Below are 12,076 nucleotides of genomic sequence, written 5' to 3'. Positions count from 1 at the left end.
CAGTTGTAAAGATCTGTGTGTGTGTGTGTGTGTGTGTGTGTGTGTGTGTGTGTGTGTGTGTGTGTGTGTGCGCGCGTGCGTGCGTGCGTGCGTGCGTGCGTGCGTGCGTGTGCGCGCGTGCGTGCGTGCATGCGTGCGTGTGTGTGTTGTGTTGTGTTTGCATACAGTACACACTGGATGATATTATAGCAGAACAGTAAGGCTTAGTTCAGGTCTTTACTGGACTGACTTCCTGTCTAGGCTTGGTCTCTTTGTGTTCCTTCAGCCTGCTGTTTCCTCTGTACTTACTGGAATCCCCCCCCCCCCCCCCCCCCCACCTCCTCCTCATCATCATCTGTTGTTAATCAACATTAGTCAACATTTTACAGAAATACATTCAATTGCTTTCATTGTGGAATATGGATGCCGGGGTTCACGTGGTTAATGCCAGGCTGTGGCACCCATTCCAAAAACACCTTCTAAATCATGACCTACTGTAAGTTTTCTAACTTCTAATATTTATTAAGAAAACACAAATGAATGGTATTGCTATACTAGATATAGCACCAATTGCCCCAAAAAGAGTTCCCGTCTTGAAAGGTAAAACCCCCGTCCTAAATGCCTCTGGTGATAAACCCGCCCCATATTTGCATACCGGGCCCTGAGCGGGACCAGAATCTACCGAGGGCTTATTTTTCTTGTCTGGATTCCAGGCTAAAATGAACACAGGGTCAAGTTTTACACTCTCAGAGCTAAATCAACACTGAGGGTTTTACTGTATAGCCTTCTCAACACACACAAAGTATTAGTAGTATATAGTATAAGTAATGGACTGATGAAACGCTGAAATAAGTTTGTTCTCTGGTGCCTTGTAAGAAATACAGGAAGACACATTGTCTGAACACTGACAATGCTGCTTTCTCTTCCTCAATATGGAGCACTTTATGTAAAGTATGGAGCACATAGAATGTGTGTGTGTGTGTGTGTGTGTGTGTGTGTGTGTGTGTGTGTGTGTGTGTGTGTGTGTGTGTGTGTGTGTGTGTGTGTGTGCGTGCGTGAGCGTGCAGTGGCGTGCACAGACATTTAGAGGGGCAGGTGTTCAAGTGAAAAAAAGGGCACCTTGGGCAGCGCGTGGAAGCGTCCGGTTGCCTTAATAGTGTGACATTTATAGATTTTGGGGCCTAAATAATATATTAGAAGCTTTTTATCAAGAATTGATCAATGTCACCACATGGTCCACATGGTCCACATACTGTACAGTGACATGGACACAAGAGGAGAGAGAGAGGCACACACACACACACACACACACACACACACACACACGTGCGCGCGCGCGCGCGAGCGCACACAAATACTGCTGTCCTAATATGACCCGCGCATGTGGACAGAACACACACGGGAGAGATGCTGTTCAGCTAAAGCCCACGTCTGATTAACACCACCATAGTAAATGTGACAACATACCCAGCGCTGCGGCGCAAACACAATGTGCACGCATGCGCATCGCACTGGACACCGAGAGACAGCGAGAGGGAGAGAGATGCCGTTTGGCATTACCGTGTCAGACAGTGTTAGTGTTATTGTTACGGCGTGCTGCCTGGTGGAAGAGTTGTGCTCCACTGAGCACACCTTTCTACTTGTATTAGTGGAGTATGGGACGAAATGTCCTGAAACCACCCAGTCAGTCCCAAATGTACACCAAATACACAAATGGGAACACGTGTACGTATTATGTGCACAGTTAAACTGTACATAATACATAACATACACATAGATGCACACACAAACAGAGAAACAGGGTCTCATGTACTGTACATGCAAGCATGCTAAGAGAAACACACAAGCCAGTATACTTTAAATGAATATAGTGTTTTTCTTCACAACTCAATAAAAATCACAATGAGAGGAAATCACATATAGGACAGTACTGTATATATTTACTGTACAGGTATGTGTACATACTATATAACCTACAGTATTTGTCTGTCTGAACATGATGGAACCCAACTGGACGGGCATCATGGGTTGTGTTAGGTGGAGCTGCATCTCTTATTTACTTTCCCACAACTGAACAATATCCAGATAACTCATTAATTATATGAAAACCACCAGCAATTTGGCACATTAGGTGTGTTTGTGTTTTACAAAAAAATTATAATGATAATATATATATATTTTAAACACGCACACACTTGGTTATGGATATTTTCGACATTGACTGAGCTCAGATTCACAGGCCCACGGCAAGCTTTAGTGCACAAATGTGCTTGTCTGCATGCAGCGTGCGTGCGTGCGTGCGTGCGTGCGTGCGTGCGTGCGTGTCCCACCTGTTGCTGATACATTCTTTGAGCTCTGTGGTCCAGGAGCTGACCTGCTGGTCATTGTCAGTCTCAAATATTAGACTACCTGGATAGTGATTAACCTGCAAGGGAGCAAACAAACAAAGACACATTCAACATTAGCATACACAATAATAACAGTGCTCTAACCTTACCTTTCCATAGTCCTGGAGTGCATTTTGAAACTTTAAGTGATCAAGACAAAACGGGTATTTACACTGACTACACAACATGTTAACGGGTATTTACACTGACTACACAACATGTTAACGGGTATTTACACTGACTACACAACATGTTAACGGGTATTTACACTGACTACACAACATGTTAACGGGTATTTACACTGACTACACAACATGTTAAACAAGTTAAACCCACACCTACTACATGTACTGTACGCATAATGAGAGATGACACAAATTAACCTAAGTGGAGATCAAAGGGAGGGGGTCTTGTATGTTTGGAGGCAGGCCAAAATCATAGCGTGCTTTAATCCACTGTCTCCCTCTATGTTCTCAATATAATATCAGTCCAACTCGGGAGGGCATTCTCTGTTGATGCACGATAATCTAAATATCGACATTGGCCACTGAAAAACATTGGCCACCTGGAACCACTGGTTCTCAACCAGTGGTTCCAGGTGGTCCCCATTTAAACTTAAATGCTGGAGAGTTGGTATCCAAATGGACCCTTATAGATCTTTACTCTTGAGAGCGTAAAATGAAACCAAATGGACTGTGGAGTGTTAAATTATTGTTAAACATCGGCATTACTTAATTCAGTGTAGGCCTACACAATTAAAGAATGTAGAATAATTGTTATTTTGATCAACGTTTGTCTGTTATCTCTCCTATGGTACTACATCAATAAAGCATGGAATTGTGGACAACATCTTATTCCACGACAAACTAAATATATTCTAAGTTTTGGGTCTGAGAGGCTAAAATAATGCAATCAAATGGTGGTCAGTGGCTTAAATTCTGAATAAATATAATGGACCTTGACAAGAAAAGGGTTGAAAACCACTGCCCTAGAAAGTAGACACTCCAGAGAAAGCAAGTCCGAAAGGATTAAAATGGTGCTTGACGCAGCTAGGAGGTTTCTGAAGGTGGAAGACATCAGTGCTGAAGAGCTGGACAGTACCTTAAGAGAGGGGTTCGCACCAACTCAGCCAAATGTGGCTGAGTAACAGAAGAGAAATGACGGTAAAGGGATAATGTGGGTGGGCAATGTAAATATTTCTCACTGAGAAGAACACCAAAGGGGATCATATAATCCCAACCTGTGGAGGGCAGCAATGTGCCGGAAGGCATCCAGTCTGCCGGAAAATCACAAGAAGAAGAAGAAGTAGACACTCCAGTGAATTGATAGACACTCCCTCCCTGAGCAGGCTCTTTAAAATCCTCCAGTGGCCACGCCCCCCTCCCTCCCCCCACTCCACACACACCACTGCTGCAAACAGACAGACAGGAGCTCCTTATGTTTGGTAGTAAATAGGGTGAAATAAACAACTTATATTGTAACTTTAGACATTGTGGAAGTTGAGTGAAGTATTAGTTTATGTTGTTAGTAAGTGAAAACTGTTCTGTCAGTTTGAAAGAGAAGTTAATTCATCTTCATAACAAACTGTTTGGTCGATTTGTTTTTATTCTGCAGGTGAGTTAGCTACCCATGCTAAGCATTAACCTTTTCTGAGTGAGGGTGAAATGAACAACCATGAAGTGCTGTGTGCATGGGTTCTATACATTTATAGAATAAATATACAGTGCTGTGTGCATGGGTTCTATACATTTATAGAATAAATATACAGACGCCGTGTTTTGTTTGGGGTGTCACAGCACCAAATCCTTCCTGGAGTGCTGAGATTTTTGTACTTTTTCTGTTTTGCATGTGTCTATGGAGTTAACATTACTCTAGACCCCCAGGTGTAGTTATAATATTCAAATATGTCTTCCATGTGTATTTTTGGTTTCTTCCTGAAAGCTGAAAGCCTTTGAGTCAAAAGGCCCAATCGAAATAATGTCATTTTAGTGTCATCATAACCCTAACCCCTCCCGCATTATCATACAAGAACAGGCTTAAGTTCAGGTGGGTGGTGCTAAGGTGAAAACCAGGTTGAAGTGGTGGGTGTGGCCACATAAAAACATAATTTTAACACTTTCTGTACACTATCTTGAAAGAAATATTCCTCCTAGTATAATCATAGTACTTGATGATTTTTTTTAGGGGGGGGGGGAATCACAGCACTCCATATTTAACGGTTTTCCAATGATGGTTTAATTGAAAGTGATATTGAACCAAGTGTTATACTTATAACCTGAATTACACATCTAGATTTCTGTCTCTCAATTTATTGCACGGCAAACCATAGTCCAGGCATATGATCCAAAGTCCCCACAGCATCTTTCCTAAAATGTATTATTTTATTTATCCAATATAAAACTAACATTACGTATAGACATACAACTATATGTATACTAGGCTGTGGAGTACTGTATACTACTAGGCTGTGTGTTGTAACCGGAAGGATGCAATACATATACAGTATACAGGCTGTGTATGTTTGTCTGCTGGTGAGTTGTGACAGGGTACAGTGTACACTGTGTGGCTCTTGGTCAGCTAACTTTCTTTCCTTACATTCTCACTTATACTCAAAGCTTATGGTCTCTTTCTAAACCTGCTCCGCAGGTACACGAGCCAGGGTGATGACCCCAGACCACCAAGGTCCATTCTCCTGTGACATGATGTGAATGCTGGACCCTAGAGCCTGCCCTAAATACCTGACCACTGCACTACCCCAGAATGCAACGTGCAGTGCTAAACATCCAAGGCTGAGTGAGAAGCTGTCAGCCAGGAGAATGAGGCTTGTCTGTGCTATTGATACTGGGAGTACTGGAGCCAGCTAGCCAGATGTATGGAGGATGGAGATGACTGGAGACGCCGCTGGAGGGCTAATCATGAACTAGAGAGAGAGTCGGAGGCTCTATCTCTCTACCCGTGGGTTCTAAAGTTTGACCCTGGCATCACTTACACACCTGATGAAGTCAAGTAGAAGACAGCTAAGGTAGGAACGTTGTTTTGAGCGGTGCCTCCTCTCCATTACGCAGCTACGTGTGCCATGTATGCGTGCATGCATGCATACACGCATGTCGCATGTATGCATGCGTGTCCCTGTGTCTGAAAGCTGCAACGTGGTAACTCTGTCATTTCTCGACCATTTCGTACGCGGGAAGGCTCTCCGTTTTGCTTCTGTGCTGCTGCTGCTGCGTGTGTTGTATGTTGCTGTGTGTACTTGTATACTAGTGTGATTCAAGCTGGTGTACTATTGCTGTCGTTTTGGGGACCCAATGACTGGGTGGCAATGAAACATGTTCAGTAACTGTTTCTGTCTCTGGAATTGAATGCTGATGTGAATCTACAGTTTGTACGTTGTGTTATATCTGGCGTTGAAGGCGAGTTGTAACAGGGAACAGTATGTATGTTGTGTATGTGGCTCCTGATCACTTCAATAGGTAATCCTATGAGTGAAATTGATATTGCCTTTTGGTTCGAGCTAGAGGTTTTGGGCTGACATAACCATCAATTCCAAATGTTAATTTTCAATTGAAGACTGATGGTTATGTGTGTTGTGTTGTGGTTGCTGAGGTCAGTTGTGAATTGTTTTGACAGGGTGGCTGTATTGGTTCATGACCGGCATGGTGGCAAATAATGTCTCTATGTAAGCCTATTCTCTCTCTCTCTCTCTCTCTCTCTCTCTCTCTCTCTCTCTCTCTCTCTCTCTCTCTCTCTCTCTCTCTCTCTCTCTCTCTCTCTCTCTCTCTCTATCACACGATATATTTGTCCATATCACACGATATATTTGTCCATACCACACGATATATTTGTCCATATCACCCGACCTTATGATCTTTGTTCCAAATTACAGTCTACAGACAAGTTGGTACCATACTTAAAAAGGAATTCTAAGTAAGTCAAGCGATACTGGATGACTGCATAGTGCATTATGTATCATCTAGGACGTATTTCCTCTTCCCCTATAGAAATGCAATGCAAACCATTAACTTCCTCTGAATCCTCTCTCTGGTTCAGTATAGAGGGTTCATCAAAGTTTCATGGTAGTAAACAATTCAGTGGTGTAATGTGGAACCAATAAAAGTAAAATGCTAGCGTATGCTAGCTCACATGCAGTGCCTGCTTTCTTTTCATGTTTGTTTCTACTGAAACGGACCAGCTGGTTGCAGGAGAAATATCTCCGTTCCGAATGTGGATCTCACAGTATATAGTAGACAGTAAAAGAGTACATTTTTACACTCATATTGCCAATGTTTGGTGGGAAACATTTTACCTTTTATGTTGCGATTATTGTGGCCAACGATAATAACGATTATCGTCCCAATTTCTCCGACACTAGTGTGTGTGTGTGCGTGTGTGTGTAGTGTACCTTTAAAACAAACGTGTTGATGTTGTCTGGCATTTCCAGACGATTGCAGCGTCGAACCTCCTGGATGTCAGAGCACCGAGCTGTCAGTTTTGGACTGGAGGCCTGCAACGTGCACACACACACGCAGACACACACATTAACATTAACATTCAGACAGAAGCACATGCAGAATACAACTAGCAGACACAACATGGGGGGTGACGAAACATGACTCATAACATGTCCGGAAGAGAAGAAAGGAATACTGTAAATAAAGAGATAAAAAATAAAAGGAAGACTGGAGCGGGTGAGAGAGCAGATCCTATCCTGTGTCATTAAGTGTCTTTGTGTCTGACAGGTGTGCTCCGTACACCTCCCCCTCCCTCCACACCACATCCCTTCATGTCTGGGCTTTTCTCATGCTTTTTCCTTTTTGTTGAGTTTTTTACCACATGCATGTACCTTATCGCAGTGGCTTAGCCTTCCTATTCTGGGTCATAATAGGAACAAAATAGACAAACATTTGGCAAAAGTAGACAAGCAAGGTGAAAATAGACAAACTGAAGACAGCTGATCTACAAGTTCACGGTGCTGTGAGATTATAGATCGGCTAGTTACTGACCCTATATAACAAATTATATAGGGTTTAAGTGGTTATGCCAGGTTTAGTCTCTCGAGACAAGACTGTTGACTCCGTCAAAGGAAAAGAGGGCGCAGTTTTTCCTTTATCTTTTGACAATGGGTTCTCAGATTGAGCCAGGCCAGACACTCACAGGTTTTAACATAAGTTTGTTCTTCAAAATGTTCACGTTCGTTCATTAAATTAGTGTAGTAATTACAAAATAGTCACGCAAAATACAAAACCGCTGCAGTCAGTGTTTTAAATTTATGCACTTAGAAATGTAGGCAACGTTTTATTGACGTTTTATTGACGTTCCAATTAAATATCTAGTATTTTTAAGCGCTTCTCAAATATAGGAGTAATCAATAGAATAATCACTAAGAAAATAATCTTTAGGCCTAGTTACAGCCCTATAATTGGCCCCTGCTTTCTTCACTATGATGACCAGTGGATGTACTGACCACAGGAGACCACTGGACCTAATTTAGCCATTTACATGAATAAACGTGGATGTGGGTTATTTTTTCTCCCCCGCTCCATGTCTCCAGTGACCACAGCTCCCAACTCAAAGGAGAAGGGCTCCAGATGGCCCACCACAAGCCTGAGAAGCAACTGAATGTGTGCCCATGGCTGTGTGAAGTAAACTCTATGCATCTGTGTGTGCAAGTATCTTTGTACACCCGTCTGGCAGTGTGTGTGTGTATGTGTGTTTGTGTGTGTGTGTGTGTGTGTGTGTGTGTGTGTGTGTTTGTCCAAGGGGGCTTGTTAGCTGTTGTTAGTTGTTAGCTTCTTTGCTGAGCACTGCCCTGAATGTCTCCTCCTGCTCAGTGGTGGCCTGTCTCTGTGTGAATGTCTGTTAACATTATTGTGTGCACAGCACAGTAAAATGTATACCGTTTAAAATATACGCCTCTTGAATGTAAAAACCTCTACATGTGTAGGTGTATACAGTATGTGTCATGGACCCATTTTTATGGGACACAAGTAGATATCAGTTTTTGAGTGGTGCTCCTATGCAGAGCTATTTGTGTATAATGATGAATTGCATTTTTATAGCGCTTTTTCAAGTGCTCAAAGCGCTTTACAATGGTTCATTCATTCATACATTGGGAGGTGAAGCGGCGAACAGTCGACACCAGCGTCCTCACTTCCCACATTCACACACCAATGGTGGCGAGGCAGTGTACAGTAGGGTTCAGTGTCCAAGGACACTTCGACATGTGGACAAGAGGAGCCGGGATTCGGACCGCCGACCCAGGGATCATTGGACAACCTGCTCTAACCTCCATTTGAGTGGAAGTACCCCGCGGAGAACCAATGCTCATACCATGTACCTACCTTGTTGTGCATCGGAATCTGGCTCATGACCTTTGTCGCTTTGCCTTCTCCTACTCTTATTCCCACCATTGCAGCTGATGCATATGAACCCAGCAAAAAGACCATGATGGTATAATGTCAGATTTATGTCCAGGAAAAATACAGAGCCCACAGCTACACATGTGTGCAAACAAAGACACACACGCACGCACGCATGGTGGGTCAGAGGTCATATGAGCAATGAAGCCATGTTGACAGCAGAACACAATGTATGTAGAATGACAGTCAGCAACTTTTATTGAGAGCTGATGGCTATGAACTGTGCGTGCGTGCATGTGTGTGTGTGTGTGTGTGTGTGTGTGTGTGTGTGTGTGTGTGTGTGTGTGTGTATGTCATTGTCTGTGTGTGTGTCTGACATTGTGAGAGAAAGAAAGAAACAGATTGTATTAGAGTGAGATGTTTTGTGGTGTTAAGCCATTTAGACCTGGTGTAACCCATACGTTGTTTCGTACACCCATTACTGTCATATAGCAACATCATTTATTTCTGATCATTTATCTCTTATCACCCAGCGTCATTTGGAACCATTAAATCAATGCGCCCAGTGATTTGTAGCCTCAGAGACCATTTCAAGGTGGCACGGCACCATCTTGGTTAGTGCTAGATATAATAGCATGTAGCCAAAAGACCCCCGGGAGGATCGGTATGATTAGGCCTACTTCTTACGGGCTGTCAAAAACACACTCTTTGGTTAGAATTGGAATCATTGATTTAGATTAAGAGTTATTCATGTTTTAAGATTTTTGATCCCATCCATTAAAATGGAGGGGGAACACTTTGGGTGACATCCCAACCGGAAATGACATTGAATGCCCAATAGACGCTCCCAGGCTGTAGACCGGTGTGCTCTGCTATGAAACGAGTATAATGTCTTTTGATTAATCTCCGTCCTTGGTGTTGGGCGTAATTATTTAATAGGACGGAGACCTCCGTTTTGGCCTGCCAGAGTGTTAAAAACGTACGCCCTTTTTTATACTTAATTCTACCACAGTGTTAGTTCAATCGGTGAGTTCCATTAACCGTTGCGCCCCTGGTCTAGTAGTCTATACATCTCCACAAGGAACGGTAGGATCGACAGTCACTGTCCTGTGGGACATGTTGCATGCAGGAGCAGCAGGAAGGAGAGAGCGGGATAGAGCAGCGGGAGGAGGGCAGAGGGTGCAAGAGGAAGCGTCCGAGACAGTGGAAGACGAGAGAGAGAGAGAGAGAGAAAGAGAGAGAGAGAGAGAGAGAGAGAGAGAGAGAGACAGGAGAAAGAGCAGGGAGGTGGATTCCAGGGAGCTTTGTGTGCCGGATGAGTATGAGTCTATGTGACAGTGTGTGAGTCCCAGGAATGTCTGTCTTAATCCTGGGCACACACATTTACAAAAAGCCTCAGACACGTACGTACACACGCGCACACATACGCACACGCACACACACACACACACACACACACACACACACACACACACACACACACACACACACACACACACACGCCCCCGCACACACAGATGCATCAAAAGAATATATTAACCCCCCTCCCCATTTCCTGACTTTGCCCATCTCATGAGTGCACTCCATAACTGTACAGTTCCTCTGCCTTCACCACAATGCCTAATCATATTAATGAGAGGCTCAGTGAGCCAGAGATGAGAGCAACATGACTCATTTGGAGAGTTGTAAAAGAATGAAAAAACAACAGGGGGGATTAGCGCGACATGTTGCCACATCCACAAAGTTTTGGAGTTGCTCCGAGACGTTTATTTTGGGATAGTATAGATTCAGGGCACATGAATTATTTAAAACTGTTTAAAGGACCACACCAATGTCAATACATGTCTTTGTCCATTCACAGCTTTGTGATAAACATCGTGATGAACATTGATAAACATCGTTTTTTCCATTAATGGCTTTATTTTTAGATTCAGCATATGTTTACATTTTCCCCAGAGTTATTAAAGCATTACCAAACATAACTAAGGAATTGAGTAAACATTGGCCAAGTGTCACTGCATGTTCGGTTATAAAGTCATTGACATTCAAATGTCTATCTTTTCCCCTGCAGGGACTACAGTACTTCTGTTAGAACCATTACCGTAGCATAGATGCACTGCGGCGAGGCAGCTTAGCTAAACAACACTGTAGAGCTCCAGACCCTGATGCTGCTAGACAGGAGGGTGTGATGCTGCTAGACAGGAGGGTGTGGAGGGCAGCCATGCAGGAGTCCCGAGTTGGTGTTGGCTATAGGCCGCACTCTCGCATCGCATATCTGCTAGATGTGTCAAATCTATCCGCACTTTAAAATGCATTAAAATGCAATGATAAGTTCCAAGTCTCTGCTCAACATGCCAGACCACCCTTTAAGATCATTTTAGGACTGTCTTACATAAGGGAGAGAGAGAGAGAGGGGCAGTGAGCCAGGCTCATCGTTGAGGATATGAGAGGTATCTGACTCATTGAGAGGAATTCTTTATGAGCGACTGAATGAGTTTCTGACTAAGAAGTGTCTTGGAGGAACCATATGTGTGGTACGTGGTGCGTCTGTAAAAAAAGAAGAAAAAAAACAAGCAACAGATGTCTGACTGCTTGAGCAACAACATGACAGGCCATATGTCTATGAAACTGCCTTGTACTCCATTCTGTAAATATTCACTAAAACTCCAAACCGCTCACATGTGCGAGCACACACACACATTTGCATACACAAATAAAGAAAATGGTACTTTTACGCTTTGTGCCCCTGTGCCCATCTCTGGGCATCAAATTAATGAATTAAAAATAAGTTCCAGTAGCTTTGTGTTATTCTTAAAAAAAACTTTAAACTAGTGTCAGGCAACGGTGGGATTATTATTGTTTCTTGTGGTATGTGTATCGAGGTCTGTGTCTGAATAGACATTGAAAAGCAGGGCCGCTTCGGGACACTAAGCTAAGCATTCACCCCATTCCTGTTAAAATAAACAAAAAACTCTTCTAATCTGACTTCTCTCTCTACCAGCCACCGCCTCGCACCAAATTCTGGTCCACATAAACATACTGACACACAGACCGAGACAGCAAGAGGGAGCATGAGACAACAGAGCGAGTGTGTATGATAGGATAGGCCGGCCAGTGCCAGTCATTAATGTCATTCATTTATTCACCACTCCCCTATGTAATGTACACGGAGCCAGTCATTATTGAAAAATAAACCCCATGGCTGGCTTTATTTTGGAATGATCGGCTGCAGCTCACAATGGGTCACATCGCTAGACTATAAAATATAGGGTTACTCACTTAGGTATTTAAAACCAGTAAAAGACACTTATGCCTTATCACACTATTATGATATGCTGCATATCATAATAGTGT

General features: G+C 43.2%; 1 protein-coding gene across 1 annotated transcript in view; it reads right to left on the bottom strand.

Moving 5' to 3' along the window:
* sh2b3 (SH2B adaptor protein 3) overlaps positions 1–12,076 on the bottom strand; it is a 73,849-nt gene that overhangs the window by 13,223 nt on the left and 48,550 nt on the right. Inside the window, exons 3-4 of the mRNA XM_080766539.1 lie at positions 6,766–6,867; positions 2,310–2,404 (exon numbers count right to left, since the gene is read on the bottom strand). Of these exons, the coding sequence (XP_080622665.1) occupies positions 2,310–2,404; positions 6,766–6,867 (197 nt within the window). The remainder of the gene's footprint in view (positions 1–2,309; positions 2,405–6,765; positions 6,868–12,076) is intronic.

Source organism: Protomyctophum bolini (genome assembly GCF_963924005.1).
Source record: "Protomyctophum bolini genome assembly, chromosome: 6".
NCBI lineage: Eukaryota > Metazoa > Chordata > Actinopteri > Myctophiformes > Myctophidae > Protomyctophum > Protomyctophum bolini.
This window is presented reverse-complemented; position numbering and strand designations above follow the sequence as displayed.